At 43.0% G+C, this 23,172-nt stretch overlaps 1 protein-coding gene across 1 annotated transcript in view; it reads left to right on the top strand.

Moving 5' to 3' along the window:
* The window catches only part of LOC126557703 (acetylcholine receptor subunit beta-like 2), a 28,954-nt gene extending 8,044 nt beyond the window's left edge, over positions 1 to 20,910 (top strand). Inside the window, exons 7-9 of the mRNA XM_050213568.1 lie at positions 323 to 402; positions 932 to 1,041; positions 20,695 to 20,910. Of these exons, the coding sequence (XP_050069525.1) occupies positions 323 to 402; positions 932 to 1,041; positions 20,695 to 20,910 (406 nt within the window). The remainder of the gene's footprint in view (positions 1 to 322; positions 403 to 931; positions 1,042 to 20,694) is intronic.
* The last annotated feature ends 2,262 nt before the right edge of the window (positions 20,911 to 23,172 follow it).

The raw sequence follows: 23,172 nt of genomic DNA, 5'->3' as shown, positions 1-23,172 counted from the left end.
ACCGAACGCACTTGACACAGTGCGGTAGCAGATTCCGGTAGGAAAATTGTCTCGTTTTGCCTTTCAATGTTTTTTTTCCCCAATGTATCCTGTCCTTCCAACATGTCTCCCAACATTCGGGTGCCGTGACGCGATACGGTACAGTGGAGGATTTGATCCGGCTTTGCTTTTACTACAGGAGCCGGGTCGCGCGTTTGACCGGATACTGGCTTCATTAAGCACGAACTCACTTACTCAACTGTATGTTCTCGTTTTCTCTCTCTCTCCCTCTCTTTCTTTCTTTCTCGTTCGCTTCTTTTGCGGGCTTCGCCATTTTCTTTAGCGTTAGTGATTTTCCCGGCGAGTTCAAGGAAGGCGGTGACAGTTTCGATAATATAGGAGTTAATCTTTCGCACGGTTCAGGTAAGTTGATGCGGCCTCAAAAGCCTACGCTAATGCAAGACCAATACGAAACCACCGTCCCGAAACTCGGAACACATCAACGTAAGCTCAAGAGCTAAGCGTAGAGCAGTAGAGCTCAGTGCGCAAGCAAGGGCTTCAAGCCGGCCTCCAAGCAGGTCTCGCCCGTTCGTGGCGTTGGGCTCGGTGATAATTTATAATTAAATTTTGATTTATTTTATGAGCCTGTTTTGTGGCGCGCTTCTCTTTGTGCATGTACACACGAGCTCGTACGGACAGTACGGTTCGCTTGTCATACGGTCGCTTCGGTAAGGATGATTTCTAAAATTGTTTTTCTGCTCCTCCTTCCATTGCAATCCACACGCACACCCTGAAACTGGGACCGGAACTTATCAAACGAATTATTCGCCCTTATTTTTGGGACACCGAAAATCTCTCATGCAACCGCACCATGATCGGCTCGCTCTCGTGTGTTTCCTGGTTTTTCGGGGACCCTTTGCCTTGGAGGATCGTTTCTTGGGCGGCGGAACAGTCGAGGCAGAAAATGTCATCCCGAAGCAATTATCACCGGAGGTGCTGTCCGCAATACAGGCGGTAAGATTTATTGCCCAACACATTAAGGATGCTGATAAGGATAATGAGGTGAGTGTAACTAGACATCGTTTATTGCTTTGGCGTGCTGGTTGGTGACACCGTGGCCTGGTGTTTTAACAACCGTACCGTAATAATCGGTTCGATAAGTGCCGGTGGCTGCATTGTGGGCTGTGGCACACCAATTCTTTACTATTCGGTGGGTGAGTTTGGGGGTGCCAATCAAAAGTGTAAATATAATTACACGGTAGAGATTACCTGAGATTTGCTTTCGGGGGTTGAAAATTGTAGGAAAAAAACTATACACTCACACACCGACACAAACCGTGTGGTTATTTATGATGCAATTGGGAGGGAACAGATTTATGGTTATGGTAATTAAGGAGGCCACATTTTACACCGGTTGCGGCAAACAACCAACAATTAGCTTATGCTAATCCATCTACATTACAAGCGATTACTTGCGTCGAAGATGTATCACTTTTCAGCTGAGAACAAAAGAATATCGGAAATCCTTATCTCATCACAATAAAAATGTATGGTTTTGATTTACATTTCAAATGTGATACAAGCATCTGATTAGTGCAACAGTATCGAATGTGGTTCGATACTTAAGCAAAGAATACATTGGCATGAGGCTTGGGAGTGTATTGTAACACGAGAAAGTCATTTCACCACAAGTTGTACACGCTGGTGGTGATCACTGTAGTGCAATGTGCAATTATGGTGCGTTGTTTTAATTACATCATAATGCAACGATCAGTGTCATGCTAAATGGAACAACCGGCACATCAACAGCCCAGGCCGCGCCGCTCGGCAGCATACTAATTAATACCCGTTCAGTGGTCGATCGAACGTAATCTATTATGCTGATTACAGGTCCAATAGATTAATTGGCTTAGTATAACACGATTTCCACACCGTTGTCGACGGAAGCCCATCGGAAAGGCACTCACTTTGACGGTGACGATAAACACGCCACCGTCAACCGTTCCGAACGTGGCCCTGCTATGCGTTTGACGGCTTGCTCTCTGTTGGGTTGTTGTGTGTGTGCATCCGATCAAAGGCAAACACTGTCTTCGATGTGTTGCTTACCGTGCACGGGGTGTATGGATCGGTACGGAAGGAAGCAGATGAACCGAAGCCACTTACTCTACGGTGTCATAAACAAAGTTCGCTTTCACCTTTTATGCAGTTCTTTCGCATCGTCTGCATAAATGCCGATGCTGGTGCAACGGTAAGGAAGTATCTGCAGTGCTGGCAAAGGATTGTAGCCTGTGTGTTGTCGGCTTAAAGCATGAGCGCAAGGCATGGGATATTTGTATCGTGTGCTACGGGAGGAAATAGAAATTACATTTTGTGCAACAACGTTTCCAAGAAAGACGAACCTATGCTGTGGCTTAAAGATATAATAGAAAAGGTAAGCAGATATTTTGCTGCTGGTGTTGTAAGAATCTTAATCACTTTAGACTATCTTGTTTAACTAAACTCTGGAAAATGGATGCTTGTTGGTTGTATAAAGCACGTTTTTGAACACAATGTTTTAAGCGTTTTTTAAATGATTGTTATGTTTTATTGGGCGTAGTAGCTAGGGTCTTAACTCTCTTATATTTCATAAGATGATACATATTTCCTGCTAACGATGGATGCAAAAATTTCATTTGCTATCCAACAGCAATTTAGAATACTTTTGATCAATGTTAGGAGCTATTGTGTACGCTATAATAAAAGTGATTCTCAACGCTCATACTTCACATCTGTCCTACGGCCCACACAAGGGAAAGTTTGCCCTTATTTTGTAATTCACGCAAGCAGCACTCTAACCGAACAATACAAAGCACCGCCTTTGTCACAGATGGGCAAAAGTTCGTCCGAGGCATGCTGGTTGGAAGGTGGCAGCTTTTCACCCATCAGCCGACCCAGGATGATGACCCAGTGGATGATATGGGCCCGTACTAGTACTCTAATTCACAATCACCAAACGTGCGTTGTTGTTTCCTGTGTTGCAGCACTCGTCTCGGCTAACGAACTTCAGCTTCGACATATGCAGTACGCGCAACCACTAGCCTGTAGTGAAGATCAAACATGTGCAACATGCACCGGCACGGTTTGCTTGTGCTAGGTTGCGAGGTAACGCTCTTTGTTGACGTTGTCCGACAGCATCCGAAAAAGTTTGACAACATCAGGGTGATTGTGTATTGTTTTGTTTTTCAATAGCACTGGGTCAGTACTGTTGTTGTTGTTGTTGCCATAGAGCTATTGAAATGTAGTGCAATGGTTGCAGGCCGGTACACGATCGAGTGCACACTGCACTCAAATTAGCTCTCCAGATGTTGGGTGGCTTTTGTGTGACTGGCTGAAAGCTACAAAAGACTGGGCGTCTCCATCGAAGGTGCAATGTTTCAGATTTTTGTGTTTGCTATAAAAATATTGTATAAAAATATTATATTCCAGTTTGGGAAACAATTTATTGATTGCTAAAGGGTTATTTTAGTGAAAATCAGCAAAATTTACAAACACTTAAATTATCTTCATTTTTCCGGCAGCAGCTTTCGTGTCTATACCCTTTTATTTCCGGTCCCACATTGCCAAACTGGGGGTTACAAATATGGGCCCCAAGGCATGTCTTCTCTCTCCTCCTTCCCATCAACTCACTTTCAGCGTGATGACGAGCGGTTGAAGAGGAAGAGTTTAAAATAACATTATAAGAAAATGATGTAATCGAGCGTTGAAGGCGACCATCGTTGATGGGAAAAGCGTGTGCTTTTTTGGCCCGGTGAACTGTACAGTGTGTGGGTCGGTGGGTTGTACATGTGTAGCCAAGTCGGCATAAGCAGCATAAACACAGCCAGCGACAGGCATTGAGCATTGAAGCAGGAACAGTTGGACGTGTGCACATCGAGTTACTTTGGAGCATGCCGTTCGGTCGGTTTTATGGTTTCCGAGGGAAAACTGAAAAACAGAACACTAGAGCTGTGCCACGTTAGCGGATAGGTGTGGAAAGGGAGGCCAGCAATGCCAAAACCAAAATCTGTATGTTTCATGTTCGTGCCCGAAGGAGTGCTGGTCTGATGACGTCGATTTCTTGTGCATGTTCCCAGCCCAGCCATCGTCGTCGTGGGTGTGTCCTTGTGGATCTCTTACCCACCAACTTCTACTCTTCGTGTCTCTCTCGCTCTCTCTCTCTCTCTCTCTCTCTCTCTTTTTCACTCCCAAGCATCAAGCTTGTGTCGTTTAGCTTTTCCTTCCCGCTCAGGATAAATGGAAAGGGACACGTGTGAATGTGATGCAGCAAAAATGCGAGAAATTCCTTTGATGTTTTCTTGCTTCGAGCTGCCAACATGAGCTGGTTTCGCGTGCTGTTGCTCCACCAGCAGCCCGCTTCAGCGCTTGCCGGGGAGCCAGTCAGTTCACCGTTAAAAAGCGACACAAGATACTGTTTGGAAAACACAAATGGCAAGGCAAACGGTGCGGGGCGATGCACAGTGTGGGGGTAAATAGTTGTAGCTGCTGATGCTGGGAGCTGTTTATTTGTTTGCTCAGTTATTTTGTTTCTGCAGCCTCGATTGCCAACATTGCGGCGATCGGTGAACCGAGAATGACCGGGTGGGAGGGAATGGCCCGGGTCGCTGTTGATCAACGGATGGTATGTTTTGGGGAAAACAGGCCGCCTTCTCGGTTCTTTTCTTCGCGCACACTTACACGGAGAAACAGCCGGTTGATTGTTTGGTGGCAGTAGAATCGGTGCGAGCGTGTGTGATTTTCCACCGATGCGGCACAGAGGAGTATTTTGATTTGATTTACTCGCTCCGTCCCGAACGTGATGGGCGTAGATGTAGCTAGTCCAGAACGCGTTCTGTGACTGCTTCATTGAGAGGGGCCAACTTGAAGGGCAAATGATTTCGCTTGTAGGTGGTAAAGCATTGTGTTCGTACATTTCCTACGTTTCCAGAGATAAAAAATCCTGGTTTAATTGGATATCTAGTCTAGTGAGACTTGAAGCAAAGTTAAGGTGATTCTATCACAAAAGAAAACGTAATGCAAAATACTGCTGCAATAATTGACCTGTTTCTCATGGATTTTTCCAAGCTTTAACTGTCCACAAGCCAAAAGTCGCGTCAGCAAATGCAGAAAATATATTAGTTGAGCTAACAAAGAAATACGCCAGCCTCCTATTCCCGAAATCCCGATTATGCATGCGATGACGCTACCAAGAGCTGGCTTTACCGGGAAAGGATAATAAGAATTCAGTGCGGCCGCATGCATGAAATCGATCGCTTACGCAGCACTAGGGCGAGATTTAAAAAAACCCCTCCCTGGTTTAGGAGTGAATTATCGATGGCTGCGACGGCTGTGCAACTCGCTCGACCTCGACCGATGTGAAATTTTCCATTCGTTGGCAAATTTGTACCTTTCAGGTTGGTTGGCCGGTTGGCGGCTGTGGTGCGTAATCGATGCGAAAAGGCGTTGAGTTGGTTGTTCATGCGAAAAACGTTCCGGATCCACACTCCGCGGCCATTACCGTAATCGTAAAGAACATCCATTTCGGCAGCATCCCACAGGTTCTAGGGTGGGGTGGTACGGTTGGTTCTGGGAAAAGCTAAAAAGATTGCTGCGAGATGAGTTTTTAAAAGATATAAGGGCAGCTACAAGCGCGGTGGAAAAATGGAATTTGTGAAAGGGTATGGCAAAAAGTAGAAAAAATAAGGAAAGAAACCTACCGAAAAGCATACGGATAAAAAGGCAGCAAGCATTTGTGAAGCCGAAAGCCTGACGCATTACATTGGATTTCCATTTTTAAAGCCGCACCCTTTTCCGCTCGGGAAATTTCCGCCCGGACTGCTCTGCTGCTGTAGGGGTAGCTTCAGATCCATTTTTTGGGGGAGTGTGCGTGTGAACAGAGCTCTTCAGCAGCAGGTTTTTGAAAGTAGAATTGGCCACTTTGGTTTTGCATCGATTAAAGACATTGGTCGCTTAAGCCACGGGTGGCTAGAGCGATGTAGCATAATTAAGGTGGCTGGAGGAAAATATTTGCTCCTTTAGCCGCTAACGAGCCACCGTTTCTTTAAGGCACAAGCGAATCGGGTTTTGCTGCCGTGCCGTGCCCAATCGCCATTGGTTGGCGAAATTGAAATTAGCTCGTACCCCTCTTCTGACCCTCTCTGTCCGTTCCGTTTCGCCTACGCTCCAACGCTGTACTGCCGCGGCCGTTTTGTTTCCATCAATTTGTCGAACGGAAATCGTTATTTGAAGGTGTTTAAGTTAATGCGAATGGCATCGTAAAGCGATCGCGGTACAACTCCGCGCCGGCTGTGTGGATGATGAGAACCGAGAAGCTGGGGTCTGGTGTTTATGGGTTATGGCGAGTGTTTAGAGTGGTACAGTTAGCTTAACTGTACCGCTTTCCGTTAGTGGTTTTGATGGGTGAATTGGTTCGGAAAGGATTTATACGTCAATGGCGTTTGCTGTGTGTGTTTCCCGGCTTGGTTGGGCTTAACTTCGAGGTTGAATGAGATTGAATTTGGTTGGTGGTTTAATGCGAATATTGAAGAGATTGTACAGCTGGCAACGAGTGTGTGGGTTAAGCGAATTGTAAATGTAGTCGTAGAAATGTCTTTGTACTTATATTGCTTATTTAAAGCATTTTATGTAGTGGCTTTATAAGTCATGGTGTGTTTTTTAACAGAAAGATCTTCTTTGAACTGATCACTTACTTAAAGTAGTACTTAAAGGTCACTTACTTAAGTAAAGAAAGGTTTATTTATTTATATTTGAGTGTGACGACTCTCCGCCGTATTGTTAACACCATTTGTGACGGCTGAAACAATGAACATTATTAGTAAGATATTTCCTCCTTATTTTTTGCCTTATCCCGGGAACGCTCGGTAAAACTTGAAAGATAGTTTTTCTGTTTGTTTTACGCTAATCGCAAAACTACTTTTCCACGAGGCAAAACCTTCTGAGTAATTACTGCTTTTTTATTATTACAATTTTCTACTGCTTCCTACGTTGTGGTCTTGGGTCCTTTTTTGTTTCGACAGACCTTTTTTCCCTTATTACTTCCTTCTTACTAATCGTATGTTCTTAAGCCACACCCTTATGGCATGCTTATTGTCCGAGCGAAAATTCGTGCGATCAACGTCTAAGTATCGTAACGCTTACACGCTTACGAAGCGTTTTGCAAAAACACAATTTTTGTATGATATTTAGTGCTTTTTTATTCATCAAGAACGATGTGGCCTTATTGCTTACAATAGCATGTTGCGAAATGTTCCATCCGCATGAATTATTCCGAAGATTCAAGAGTGCGATGAACGATGAGGTTACTCACAAGAGGCCTGCTAGAGAAGGACAGTCTGTCTTGTTTTCAATCTGGTACCAGTGGTGGAAAATTTGGGGACCATTGGTATCGGGATCTCCTATGTAGGAGAAATGATCTAACGGATCGAGCGAACACTATTAAACCTCGAATCGGAAATTAACGAGGCAAAATTATAAAGGTGATCGCGTCGTTGAAATCGCTCAAATTTTCTCCTATCTGCGATCAAAAGTGAAGATCGCCAATAACCTAGCCAGTCAATATTTCAACCTTAACAATTTTCACCACTCAAACTACCTATTGTGACGCACGAAGCTGGGACAGCATAGAATCTGTATGCGTTTATGAGAGATAAATTTTGTTCAAAACTGATGAAACCCTCTTAACTAACGAAGCCTCCGTTAAGCCCTCTTAACAGACGAAGCCGTATAATGGTACGAGGGTCCGGTGCCGTGTAAATTGTTACCATTGGCACTGTGATATTTACCACACACTCTTCCTTATGAAATAAACGCATAACACTTTGGGATGAGCTACGATTGTTCAACTGCGTATGTTTATTCATAATAACGACTTCTAGCCCGCTACTGCCTTTTCCGGACTGCCTGTCCATGACTGACAGTCTTTTTGTGACTGACTGCTAGAAGGTTCATTATTTTAAATGAAAATCTTGGGGACAAATCACGACACTAATTTGGATGGAAAGTTCCATCAACTAACACTCCATAGGTTAATGAGTGTGTATATTTTTATCTGTCCAAATTCTGATTGATTCCGAAGTGTGGAAAATTGCTCTTGTATTTTGATCAACCGCTTTACTTAGTTTTGAATGGTTATAGGCGATGGTCAATGTTTGGTTTGATATTTCAGTCTGGACCATTATGTGCATTCTTTTCATTACTTGACCTTCTAAACACGGAAAATCAAAAGACCCATATATTCTAATTCTCGATGACCTTCCTTTAACACCTTCCATCACGTTATGTTGGATCCCAAGCCAAACTGCACGATCAAAGTTTTTGATGAACCTTACACACAGCTACATCCTGCCAAGGAAGATCCGTCAAATTGCAAATTTGGTGGATGTGAACTATCTATCCGACACATACTGGTCGATCGTTTGGGGCACAACAATGAAAGATCAAAACACTAACTTGATGTAAACATCGACGACATACTTGCAAACGACAAAAAAAAAACAGAACAAAAACTATTAAGTTTTTTACAGCAAACATATTTGTTCAAAAAAAATCTAAACAAAAAACACTATAACGTGTTACAAAACTTTAACAAAACATAGAGAGAAAAAACTAACTTAGCTTTTAAAAATACAGCACTAAAACCGAAAATGTAAACAAACGTAGAGAGGTGAATGTAGCCAAAACGGCACAAAACTTCTATAAAAGAAATTAAAAAAAAAAAAGGTTACATACTTGACTCTGTTGACATTGCGCATAATTATTAGCAAAGCTTGTGGGAACTGAATTTGTTTGGTTGGTTTTGTTGAATTTCCCATGATGTCTTGAATAAATAATATGTGCTAAAATAATATGTGGAATATGTGCTACAATGTCATGAAATTGAAGTCGGACGATCCAGCACGCAAAGTCTTCTTCTTCCTGCCTTAACGACCTCTAAGGTCACACCGGGCATCGAATGGCTTACTAGACTGCCGATACGACGTAGTTGGATCGTCAGTCCTCACTAAGCGGGGGACGGTCCGGAAGGGACTAGAACCGAGATTTGAACGTTATTTACATGAACAAAGCAGGTGTGGTAGACTAAAACTGTGTGATGGCGTTTATAGTCCGCTAAATAGGCCGCATTGCTAGATGACGGTCAATTTGTGCGAAGCGTGCTTGTAACGCCTGGTAAAGAAGTAGTAAGAACATGGAGGTTCAGAGCTGAACCGACCCCGTGTGAGGAGGGGCCGTTTTATAGGAAAAGCATAAAGACTTAAGACACCTCCCACATCCGCCGTTCACAAGACCACTCCTAAGGACCCTCCTAATGCACTTTTGATTTATATGGTCAAATATCCATTTCATCTAGGTTCAAAGGATCAAAAGATTTGATCCTCTGGACATAACTTCCACTCCGCTTAGAACCTCCGAGGGGCTAAATCCGCCATTGACTAAGAATCGATGGAAGCTTTATTTTGTGTTTCATATCTTTGCCTTACAAAAACCCATTGCTAAAGAAGTTCAACCAACGCTAAAGAAGTTAAAGTAGTATTAATATTAAATGACACATTCTGGGGAGATATTTCAATGATACGAAGCCTGATGCCGTCTAAGAGGAAAGGAAAAATTTCTTACAAAACAATAAATCAACAATTGCCTGATAACGGTCGCTTCAGCAATACAGGGAATACATTGTAGATCAAATAAAATAATTTTAAAGCAACTTTCACCGTACTTATAGTTTCCTTCTTTTCATTCGCCATCCGCTCATCCGCTTATGATAAATTGATAGGATAGCAATTCCTTAACTACAAGATTGGTACGATTTGGTACCAAAATGGAAAGCACGCCGTATATTTTAATGCAATTTCCGGCTCATATTTGTACTCACACAATAGAACGTATACACACACACACACATATACTAGGCACCAACACCCACCACCCTTAAATGCAATAATAATATTTATGCTGACAAAAATTGATGCTGTTAATTTTATCTTCGCTTATCAACACCGTTGCGGTCGGACCGTGCTCAGGTATGTTGGTGGCAATGGGGAACAATCCAACCGCGAAACACGTTGTGCTCTTTTGCAGCTCAACCATTCCAGCTGGTCCTTCACTATTTGTTCAGCATTACTTACAACGATAAAAGTGGCCATTTCACGGTGTCGGTTCCGGCAGCAAAACGCTCGTGGTGCTGGTGCATGACGGACAAAAGATGGGGTGAAAAAAAAATCTACAACAAACACACAACAACGACGTGTTCGCGAAAATGAAATCGTGCGCAAAGAACGAATAGCTATGCTTCCGTACAGGAAGGTGGGGGCGCGTGAGTTCGTAGGTGAATGTGAAGTATAAATGGCCTCCTCGTGCGGAGCAGCGTAGGAAAACATGTGCCCCGGTGTGCCCTATCAGCGCCCGGCTGATCGACGTCGATATTTCACGCGGCCCACCGTTCGTAAACGGGACGTTGAAAAATGTGTTGCGGCTGCGGTCGGAAAACCCGCGTACAGCCGTACGGCGTGTCCGCGCTAACCGCATGCTTGAAGGCGAGGCGGAAAACCACCGGGAAAGAGATTGGCCGGTGCAAAAGCATCGCACCGACGTGAAGAAGAGCAGTTAAAATGATAAATAACGAATGGTGAGAAGGCTGCTCGGGCTGCTGGTTATCGCAGCCACCCCCCCCCCCCCCCCCCCCCCCCGAGCTCTGCCGAGAGCGCGAAACAGTGCTCCGATCGTTTTTGTGGCTCGCAAAAGGCTCGATCCCTTATTGAGTTTGTATGTGTGTGTGTGTGAGAGTGAGTGAGCGTACAAAGTGCTCAGCACAACCGGAAGGGACGATCAGCGAAAGCTTAAGCAAACCGGATGGTGTGATGAGCGGTTAGTGCTGCAGCGGGTGTGAATTGACGAGATGAACCGAAAAAAAAGGGTGCACAACCGGGCAGGAAAATTGCGTTCCCCTCCAACATCAAAGCCCCCAAAATCGGGTCCCCGGCGAAGGGTCACTCGGTGTTAGGTCCAATCGGTGAAAGGATGGCATCAACGGGCAGTCCATTACAGCTCATTGAAAATTCCCTTCAGCTTTGCTTTCGCTCGATTTGATCCCAAAGTACTATCTCATCGTATATGAACCGTGTGGCCGTTGCGTTCATGTGCCATCAGCAGCGAACCCTTCACACGTTCATTTTGGGGTGGAATAGGATGTGAAGAGCTTTTTTTTTGCTGGCTACTGTGCCGCAGCAGTCCCTTCAATCTTACGCGGATCAACCTTTCAGTTGCAAACCATGGCGTTGCGCTTGGTTTGTATTATTATGAGTGCTTTTTTTTTTCAACCCATCCGCAGACACGACACTCTTTGGACACCATTGTAATTCTCCTCGGGAGACTCAGATTCGAACGGATGCTGTTCTTTCTGGCCGTTTGATTTTGTGGGTCGCTTTTGTTGAGAGTGTTTTTTTTTCCGTACGCCCGTTCTCGCCATTTTGTACGCATTGATTTTTACCCTTTTTTGCATATCGGCCAGTAGCGTTGGTTTAGAAGTTTCTGAGTTTGATTTGAATGAGTTTCACGGATCATTGAGCTGTAAGCGCGTTGCAGACTACAATTGACAAGCGGGGGTGGCGTTGCTAATTGTTTGATTGGTTCAATGATCAAAGGGTTCACGCTCTTCATGCACACACCTGTGTGCAGGACAGGTTTAGTTCAGTGCCTCCCGGATGGTTAAAGTGTGATGCTCCTAAATTTGTTTTTCAGCTTTCAGCAAAAGGTGAGCCCCATCGATTTGAACTGTATATAACAAGTCACGTTTTTTAATGTGTTGAGTATTGGACTATATGATGTAGATTAGAGCTTACATGTAAGTATATAATTGTATTAGTGTAGGGAATAAAATAAGTCAGTTGCAAATCAGCACCGAAACGGTATAGAGCTACATTTGCCGGAGCTATTTTCGCTACAAAATGTTTTAAATTCGTTGATTAAATTCGTTATGGGCGCATCTCTTAAATTCTTTTTCTGGTTCTGTGTACAGTAAATTTTGATATTTTTAAAACGGCCAGGCCGTTCTTCATCGGCAAGAGTAAATTTCAGTATTTCTTCTTTAATGCCATTCTTTTGCATCATCTCATTTCAAGAGCTTCTTTCCAGGAAAATGCTCAAAATCCATTATATAGACATATTTGGTACAAATTTCATGTCAACATAAAGTATGATATCGCAACCCAAGGTACAATAATTTAGCATACCTAATCCTGCCGGGATTTAAAAGCATTAAATCCATAAAACCAGTCCCAAAGTTAAAGCTTTCTCGGGACAACGGAACCTAGCACAAAGGCGTGCGCGCGCGCTCTCGTGCTTCAGCGTTCGGATAAATAATAAGGCCACTTTAAACGGCAATGAGATGATGTTAAATTGACTTAATGAAAATGATAACGAGCTCTAGCTTCGGCACAAGGCACTGGTGCGGGTTGATGGGTTGTGTCGCCCCTCACGCACGAGCAGTGCGAACCAAATAGCATTCAAAGGGCGAAAAAAAAGGATGGCGCCATTTGACAAATATTCAGTTTTGTTTGGTTCGCTACGCGTTCGTTTCCGTCTGTCTTGTCGTGCTTGCCTTCGGAGAAGGAAGCGGTGTGTGTGTGTGCGTTTTTTTTCTGTTTGACTTTGTTTGGTTCGCGTTATCCAACATGGTGAAGCCTCCCATTATGGGCTTCACTATTAAGCGTTACGAAACGAAACGTAGATGAATGTCTTTGATAAGAGGATAAGATGGGTGGTGGTTCCTTTTCGGTCGTGGATGCTAGGATGGTTATGTGCCGTGCGGAGGGTGTGCCTACCTTCGTGGCACTGTTTGTATTGGCTTTTTGTTGATGATAAATATTGCCATCTAAAACAGCGCGCCTAGTTAGGGCACAATCTGGGCAAAAAGGTAATGTTTTCACTCGATTCCAGTAAAGGCCATCCAATAATCGGTCCGTTAAGGTCGGTTTTTGAGATGGGTAAAATGGAACGGGAAACAGTGGGAGGGAGAAAAACAGAAACTTTGCAATTTTTCTAATCCTTCTACACCTTTGGGAGTTGAAAGTTGACTCCCCTTGGGGAGGGGGCCGGGCGTGTTCTTTCGCTTCCTTAGTGCATCGTTTTGTTTGGTTCGTTTTTGCTTCGCTTCTTGCGAGTGTACCCTTTGCTTCTCGCAAGCAAACGACGCCGTCCGTTGTCCGTTGGTGACCGGCACAGATTTTCGGGACAAAATGAGTGTAATGATCATTAAAATTTAATCCCTCTAGTTTTGTGCCGAAGAAAGGGTGCTGTCCGTCCGTTTTTATCCCGTAACTGTGGGATAAAAACGTTTTTTTTTCATCTATCTATTTGTGTCTTTTACTTTGTTAGGCTACTCACCTCGCTTGGAAGCCTTCCAGGATTGTTTTTGCGCTCGTCCCTGTACAGTAATGGTAATTGTGAGACCGTTTGCAACCATTTCCCCCCCCCCCCCCCCTCCCTATTCCATCCTATGGGTGTGTACGGTTGGGAACGGTTTTTTTTCACGGAAGGAGGTTTGCTCGAAAAGCGCTGACAAAACGGACGGAAAGCCCTAATTAAAGTTGATGGGGTATTTGAGTTCGTAAGTCACGGGACTAACCTGGGGTTGAGCTAAAGCTAAGTCGATGCCCTGGGGTGAAGCATACACGAAGTGTTGTGGGAGCGTATGTGCACTTGAAGGCGACTCGAGTTCAACCTTAATCCTTGGGCCTATCCATGAACGCAGTTAGTGTGTGTGTTTGTTTGGGTTTTTTGTAATGGATTTGCATCATGTTCTTCCATAATGCAAAAAGCACAACAAGGAACACGTTTGGGTCATTCGAGAAGGTAGACACACATTTTGGTGAAGCATTTTCTAGCGTTGGTTTAGCCGATGGGCAGTACATTATACATAATCACGCTACTTGTTCCCATGCTGGACATGTTTTTATGTTTTTGATTATTTTCTAGATGTTGGACTGGGCGTATTGCTGAGTGTTACATATTATATACATTGTTTGTGGGAGTTAACATGTTCGATTCGGGTGGATATGCCAATTCTTGATATATAATGTACGATATGTAGTGATTTTATGTTGTTCCCACATTTATTGTGTGACAGTGAAATTTAAAAAAATGTTTTTTTTTCGAAGTTCAACAAAGCTGTATGATTTTATGGTATTTTTAACTGCAGTAAATCGTGTTTTTTTTTAATCTTCCAAAAGATTTTTTTTATTTAGGCTAGTGAATATTTGATACCATTAACATACTTTTCTTGGTTTCATTGTTGCGTTTAACAATTCACAGATTAGTTAAACATAAAATGATTTACGGGGCGGTCCGGTGGTGTAGGCGACAATGGCACCGGTTTTCAAACGGTAGGACCGAGATTCAAATTCCATGTAGACCGTTCCCCCGTAGTGAGAATCGGCTATCCAACTACGTGGCACGTAGGCTGCTATTTATATTTCTGGCCTAATAATGAAAATGCAAATATTTATCTTTAAAAAGTGATTTATTCTTTTTCAAAGTGTACTCCAGCATGATTCATACACTTTTGCATGTGCTTAAACCAATTGTCGAAAAAAATTTTCACTCTGATTGAGATACCTCCAAAACGTGATTTTTGAACGCTTCAACTGCATCTTCTGGTGTCGAAAATTCGTTGATCACGCATTTTTTTTCTTGATGTGCGCGAATATAAAGAAGTTATTGGGTGCCAAGTTAGAGCTCTAGGGCGGATGACCCATCTGTTCGACGTTTTGACCGGTCAAATAAACGATAGTATGAGCCAATGTTTGAGAGCTCGCATTGTAATGGTGAAGAATAATTCGTCTTCTGTTATTCGTTTTTCGAATTTCTTAGAAGATTTCTGGCAAACAAACTGTGGTGTACCATTCAGAATTGATCGTCTTACGTTTTTCAAGTGGAACAGTTGCCGCATGACCAGTTTTGCCGAAGAAACAGGCGTCCATTTGCTTCGAAGTGCTTATTCCACGGATAACTTTCGTTGGATTTGGCTCGGCTAATAATTTAGGATCGGAGGCATTTCGGGGAAAAGTGGCAAGCGTTTTTGTTGGAGTCGTTCCGCGAAAATGTTGATCGATGGTACAAAAAGATCTAAGATGCTCAACAGTTAATTCTGATCGAAAGAATGAGAGCGAACAGATGAGTTGAAATGAAGCAGCTTCCTGGGGTGCATGATCCCACTCGACATCTTGCGATAGTCCGGCTGCAGTGGCTGCCTGTTGAAAGGCAACAAAAATGGTGCCTTCTACTGTCCGTAGATCCATAAATGACGTTGGACTCTTTCGATAGCACAACTTTAACCGAAGGCAGCACCGTTCAATCTGCGACATAGGACAGTAAACCATGCAGTCGTCCACGATATCGGTGAGATGAACGCGGGGAATTCACTGTTTCTCAGGAGCTTTGTGCCACAGCAGTCGTTATGTTGGCTTTGTAAAATGAAAATGTACTGTAACTTCTTTGTACGTCAATGTGTGTGTGGCTACATCGTTGGCCATCAGCTCAAAAAAACATGATAGCATATTATGAAACCTAACACTGCAACTACATCGGTTCTATAGCAAACCCGAATAAATCAAACATTCGTCAAATCGCTCTGCGGTGGTGACGCAACATAAATCCGTGTGGCAGTGGCTGATTAACCTAAGGGTACGCCCTTAGGTGGGGGCCGTCAGGGTCCTCGATGACCAGGGATGCCTCGTCAACCGGGGGGTTTCGCCGAACAGAGGAGTTTTCACCGATTCACCTCTGTTCCCAGCGTTGTCGTAAAGGAAGTTGAATACTAAGCGTAGAGACGGAGTTCTGCACTGTCAGTTCGTTGCTGTCAGTCCTCACAGGAACATATGAGATCACGCCAACCATGATGAGTCGGAAGGCATCTCGGGTGTTTCCGATCGAATAGTGTTCTAAACGAGAAAAGTTGACGTGGACATATTGGCCACGTTCCGAGTGGAAAGCGTCGCTATCGCTGCATCGTGACCACCCGTGACCGTTGGCGTCCGTTCCTGTGCGGTAATACCGGCAACTCGACATTGGCGCGTCCGGCCGATATGGTGCAACCGTACCACTCTTTCCGCAGGGGTCTCCGCAGATGGAGCTTTTGCATCTTGATCACCTGTAACCGTGTGTGGCTAAGAACAAAACTGAATGGCATAAAAAAAAAAAATTAATTAGCTTTTTTAGAAGCTATCAGAAGATTTAAATGCATTTGCGATTTTTAAGTGCTAATCATATGTTATAGTGAATTTTTATTTGAATGTAATGCAACTTTTATTTATAATATTTATTTATATTTAAATATGACAGAGTTCAATGCAAGTTGTAGGAAAAATATTGTTTCTGTTCACTAAACTAGATCACGATGCGTGGTATCAATGCTCGTAATATTGATGGAATTGTACAACATACATGATTCTATGAAGTTTAATGTTATTCAGTTATTTAACGTAATTCATACGAGCGAATTATAAACTATCTTCTATCACATGTTTTATCCTCAGTAATAAATTTAGTTATGAAGAACGGGTAGAATAATTAAAATCTTAATATTAGTATGGAAAGTTGATCTTAACATTTTTTTAACGGGGGACGGACATATCCGTCCTCGCTCAGTCGAGCATTGTTGACGGGGGACGGACATATCCCTTCTTGCACAATCGCCTTCTTCTATAATTTGCGCTTATTTTCTTCATGATTACCTTATTTAAGTTCTACATTACATCCTCCAACGTAGTTAGTGCACATCGGACCTACCCGTGCGCAAGCATTGCCATTATGTGTGCTTTTATGTAAATTGCGTTTAATCCAACGTCACTCTCGGCAGGGGATCAATTCGTTCGGTACATCACTGTTTACCGTGCCAGGAGAACGAACCATGCAAACGGTTTGTACCGGTTGTCGCTAAAAGATCTTAACCAAACTTCTCGTAAAACTTTACTAACACTCTTCCCCGGTTTTTTTTTATGTGATTTACGTGCCGTCATTAGTGTGCCATCAAGCTCGGTGCTCGCTTCTATATGGAGCGTGTTCTTAGCCACCCCGGCGGATCCTTTTCTCGAGTGTGCACTCTACCTTTGATGATGAATACATTTTCTGGTCGATTTTCCTTAATCGAGCCAGTTCCAGTCCATCGGAACGATAAAGATTATTGCCGTTTATCGTCCCACGATCGCTTGACGGTTCGCTTAAAACTGGGGTTCGACCTTAAGCGCGGCAGTACATGAGTATCGTCAACATGGACGAATCTCGTTAGCGATATCTACGAGGGTAGCGACGCAAAAGGATCCAGAAGCAGAACGAAATGAGCTGCAATTACAAAGTAATACAGATGATCTTATTCTTCCCAGAAATCGCTGGTAACCGGACGTTTTCTTGGGTGGATAATTAAATTTACTGAAAATAAATCCCAAGTGATTAACATAAAACGACGTGCGGCTCCGCTAGACGCTCTCTTCTCCATCAAAGAGGCCAAAGAATCTGATGTTAAAGATGTGGCAGGAACTGTTGAAAGGTCACTCGTTGGTTATTACGGTATAGAAAAAAATCGACCAAAAAGAAAAACATGGAGAGAGAGAGAGAGAGAGGAGATAGAATGGGAGTGAAGCAGAAAGAAACTGAAATAAGTAGCGTGAGGTCACAAGGGAAAAATGTCCAATCCAATTTATTCCTCCCCAATACATTTAGTGCACACACACACACACACACACACACCTCGTTCCAGAGACTGCACCCTGAAACTATTGTACCGGTTCGGGGAACTTGATGAAAAGAATCGTGTTCGTTTGCTTACTTCAGGAATAGAAATTGAACGTAGAAGAGAGGGAAAGAAGAAGAAGAAAAAAAAACGCTCACTCATAGTACCTCAAATATGTACATTAATTATGTGTAGAAATGGTTGTCGTTGGCTTCGTTAATTTCGTTCGACGATGACGAAAAGCAAATGGCTCGGGAGCAGTCATGATAGACGCGTTGGTGCCTGCAGGTCAATCTTGTCATACTGAAGTTTCATTTTGCATAAAAATATATGTCGATTATTTTGTGTCACCGTTTTTCGAAACAGGGAATAACGGAAAAGAGGAATAACCACTGCTATTGATGATAAAAAAGGCAACCGGAAGCGGATACTGAAAGCCCACAGCAAACCAGTGCACAATGGGGTGATGTGCGAACAAGGCTGCGTTAAAAATGCGTTTTGGTATTTTCTATTGAGTTTGAATTTGATTATAAAGTGCTTTGATGCTTCAATTATGGACATGAGAGTTGTAAATCTTTTTTCAATTTTGTTTTGAATCCCGGTTAATTTATATTAATTTTGATTGTAATTTAAGGCATGGATGGAGTCGCCCAGTACTTCACAAACTATACGTGTAGAATAATTTTTTTACATGCATAAAACCGAGGTTTTATGATATCTTTTATCTCGGTTTCGGTTTGATTTATCCTGTCCTTTTCCACATTTGCATCCGGTTTAGGTCATGGGTTGTGTTCAACGCTGTTTCTATTCTGCTCCTTAGAATTATATGCTTTGCCTTTTGCCTGGTTCATTGTTGGATACAATTAATTTCTTGCGTATAGTTATTGATCTTCATGTGCATATTTTGCTTTCTGCATTTTGCTAAGTACTGTGTTTCGCAAAATTTTCCTAGAGTTTTGTGTAGTCTATTTTTTATAGTCAGTCATGAAGCACAAAAATAAGAAAATTTTTAATTTTGTATTTTATTTTCCCAGTTCTATTTTTAAATGTCATTTTTATCGTCACCCATAGTGCAACGTTGAATGTGTGATGCTATACGCCACTTCCACTGCCATCCATATCGGATCGCAGCTTTATCTAGTACGCTTTTTCGGTTAGGGTTTTTGTTTAGCAGATGTCCCTTCATTTGCGGGGCAGTGGGAAGATGTTTTCGCTGTTGATGTGTGTATATGTGTTGGCGTCCGGAAATGGAAGTCCAGCCGTTTTGTCTTCCCGTTTCGATCCGTGCGCGTTATATGTGAGCTATGTAGTGAAGTTATGCTTTGACGTCGTGTATTTGTGGGTGCGCTGCTAAGGGTGGATTTATTGGGGTGGAAAATACTCCCAAACAACACCGTTGCCTGTGGATCAAACTGATATTTTTAGCAGCAAGCGCTTGGCAGATAATTAGGGTCATCAATCAAAGTGAGGCAAATTAAATTCAGCACAGGAAGGCATTTTGCTGCCTTGCGTGTATGTGTGTTCGCGTTTGGATCTTTAGACGCTGCAGCGTATAGGTGCTTTATCCACAAACGAATTCTTTTTTTTAGATGGTTTTCGTATGAATTAATTTCCACATCTATCTGCACTATTCGCCATACTGATTATTATACTCGTCCAGCTTGGTACACGTATTCAATGAAACAAACAATGCGATCACGATAAGCTTTTTTGTAAAAAAAAACTGCATTTAAAATCATTTTATTTTAATATCGTGTAAACGATTATTACACCACGCGTCAATTTATAATGTGGCTGGTGTTGTTTGACGATAATAAATCGTAATGGTGGCAAAATGCTGTCAACAAGCTTGTAAACATCGCCGATTCGCTACCACACTGAAGTAAAGTTTGCCCTGTTGGCGTGTTTGGTGTGAGATTGAAAACAGATGAAAATCGACTGAAAGCAGATACGTATCGATTTCTGTATTTCGCTAATTGCAACATCGAGAAAAAACGAATCGGCTTGGTAAATAGGTGTTTGTCGAAAGTGTTTTTTGTGAATTGTATGGCACGGCGGGAGCACCCGGCTCGAAGGAAAAACGGGTGTCAAAACGGAACTAATTAATCATCGACAGCAATGAACTGTCTAACGGCTTAAAAATGATATTTCCATTTGAATGAAATCAACAGCATCATTCCTTTGCGAGCGATAGTGATATTGAATATCATTTTCCCACCACCATTCCCGACGACGACGACGACAGTTTTGGGATGGAAGCATAAATTTGATACATCGCTCGCTACGTCCATGTCCAACGCTTGCTCATCCAATCCCCGGGCGGAGATGGCAATGGCACTGAGGGTGAGTCCAGTTCTGGCTTACTCTTCGGCTGGATGAAAATTAAAACAATATCGTCAGTATTCATTCAATTTTCGGATGAATTATATGCATATTAATCAATCATGCTTCCTGCCGGTGTGGCACATGCTTCCGTCGTTGATGGTGGGTGCGCATGGGGGAGGGATGAGTTTTAGGGACTGGCGTGGCATTGAGCAGTTATTTTTTGTCCTGTTGTTGCTGTGGCGGTCGTACTACGCTGCTCCTACCGTACCGTTTGGGTGCAATATGATACTTTTTCTTTCCGGACGGGAAGCTGGATAGGCAATGAAATGTTGTTAGATGCGATTAAGTTAAGGCGAAAAATGAAGAGACCTGGAGAGATATGGAAGAATGATAATTTACTTAAACCATCGGAGAAGGACTGTCCAACGGTAGCGCGATGTTCTATCAGTGAAATGGACTGTCACTTGTGGAAAAAATTGTTTTAATGAAAATTAAAGTTATTCTACATTGATAAACAAAGAAACCTCTTTAATGTTATAATACGATCGCAAAAATATTAAAAATTCTATAAATTTTTTTTACAGAAGTGGCTTAGTAGCTAATGGCAATCATATTTCTACGTTTCTTTTCCGCAGATCGTCGAAGACTGGAAGTTCGTCTCGATGGTGCTGGACCGTTTCTTCCTGTGGGTGTTTACCATCTCCTGCATCTTCGGCACGTTCGGTATCATCTTCCAGAGTCCATCACTGTACGATACGCGGGCCCCGGTTGACCAGCAGCTCAGCGAAATACCGCTGCGCAAGAACAATTTCATGCTTCCGCCGGACATAGTACGTATCACGTTGGATTAATGTGTTGTGTGTGTGTGTGTGTGTGTACGTTTTTCAATTTTTTGAACACCATTCGGCGTCGGGGAAAGGAAATTGGTGTATCGTTTAACAGAACATTTTTCGATATGGTGTGTCGTTGGCATACGACTACAGTTGCAATGGTTAAGATTTAAAGTGTAGCTACATTTATAACGAAACTACTACGAATACGAACAGCGAATCGATAGCATTTCTTAATCGAAACTTAACATTAACGGTAAACAAGATAACAAAGAAAACAACTAGTGAATAAAGCGTAACGAGCACATGTTTGTACTGGGTTTAAATGTATTGTCTTGTGGCAGTGTTTGCGTTTGTGATTTAATTGAGAAATGAGCCTTAAAGATTGAGCACTCCTCTGCGTACTTGGACTTCGAATCTTTGGCGGTGAAAAAACTTAAAAAAATTATGAAATAAAATTCCAAAATTTAACGACTATCGATAACTTTTATTCTCACCAGCCACGTCTGTATTACGCGCTAGCCAACATTACTATTCCCGCTCTAGAAAATTGTTTTTCGCCGTCCTTATTTTCTCCTCCGCTCGATCAACCTCGCTCTCTCTTTTTCTCTCTCTCTCTCTCTCTCTCTCTCTCTCTTTTTCCTTCTCCGTCGATTCTCACGATCGCTTATCAGCCGCCTATAGCGGTCAGAACCTTTCAGCCGCCCTTTATTAGTCGCCTTAATTGTGACATTTTGGACTTATGACAGGTGCTAAATCGTAGCGGGAAAGGTTGCTACAGCGGTTTAAGTAGACCTGAGCTAAAACTTTCATGCTGCTAATGTAATTTAAAATAGGTAAGAGGAGGGAAGGGAAGTTTAGATTGTGGTTTGGGTCAATGGCCTGCATCAGTATGCTCTAAGCACCAGATACCCTAGCGCCAAGGGCAAACTTGTGCTCCAGAGTCTCTATCTGGGAGTAGACTGAGCAGCCTGAAGAAGCCCGATTCATCCTGCCGAGCATTAGTCCGTGTGGCACCTTGTTGTGCATCAGCAAATACAGCATCGAGCGTTAGTCCAATGAAAGTCTGTAGATGGTGAGGTTTATTTTCAGATCCATCGCCAATCCTCGGTAGATGACTCGATAGTCACTTTGGAGTTCGGAAGACTGTCCACCATCATTTGCCGTAAACTTTTGGTTTTGTTAGGTACGTACAGGTCCCTGTGGTATACGCGACAGTGGCGCTGGTCTTCATACGGCAGTACCGGGGTTGAAATCCCATCCGTGCCGTCCCCCCGTAGTGAGGCTTGACTATCTAACTACGTGGTATTGGCCAGTCCAGTAAGACATTCGATGGCGCACGTTTAACCAAGCAGGTGCTGGATGGTACGCTGCACAATTTACCTAATCGAGGCAGTGAAGAACGAAACGAAATCAACATTTAGAGATTATTGGTTGCTGAAAATATGATTTTTTTCCCCATCAGCACGGTCGGCAGATTAATTGTGCTTAAAATTGACTATAATAGTCTTTGATGGTGCAGAATAGGGCGGACCAGTTGAGTAGCGACATCGGCACTGGTCTTCACACGACTGGACAGGTGGGCTCAAATCCCATTACGACCGTTTCCCCGTAGTGAAGACTGACTGTTCCACTACGTGATATCAATGAGTTTAGTAAGCCATTAGATGGCCTGCTAGTAGGCCAAAAGTCAAGGAAAAGAAGAAGAAGAAGTCCAGTGCCAAGTGCAAAAGCTGCTGTTACCTATTTTTTGGCTAGGATTGTAACTGTACACGGACAACCAGTCCGGCGTATTAGAATCAAGACAGGATTCGATGCTCGGTCTGTGCCGTGTGAAGATCACCTAACAAATGAATCAAACCTATCCATTCCAATGAAAAACTACATACCATTTACGCTACCATATACCAAACGTTCGATAACAAAAAAATAAAACAAACCCCATATTGGAAGCAAAACCAACAGTTTAGCATTTTGTTCGACCACACTCCCGAAGTCGCCGCTTTGTAGTGTTCTTTCAAGAGCTTTGTGCAAAGCACTTTGCTACGGAGTGGAAGGATATTTTAGCCACTCGGTTCGGTTCACACTTTTGCGACACACCACATCGAGACAGTTTGGAGCCGAGCTAAGTGTAGCTAAAAGGGGGGGAAAAGTGGTTGAGTAGGGTTGGGCCTCGCAAGCAGCAAACTTTGCATGTACTTGTAGCTTCAACCTTCGCTAGAGTGTGCACTACAGGGAAAGAAATGATTGGAAAATTTCCACTTGTTTCGCTAGTGGACCGTT

Source organism: Anopheles maculipalpis, chromosome 2RL, assembly GCF_943734695.1.
Source record: "Anopheles maculipalpis chromosome 2RL, idAnoMacuDA_375_x, whole genome shotgun sequence".
In the NCBI taxonomy this organism is placed as follows: domain Eukaryota; kingdom Metazoa; phylum Arthropoda; class Insecta; order Diptera; family Culicidae; genus Anopheles; species Anopheles maculipalpis.
Note: the sequence above shows the minus strand (reverse complement) of the source record. Positions and strands in the feature narration are given on the sequence as shown.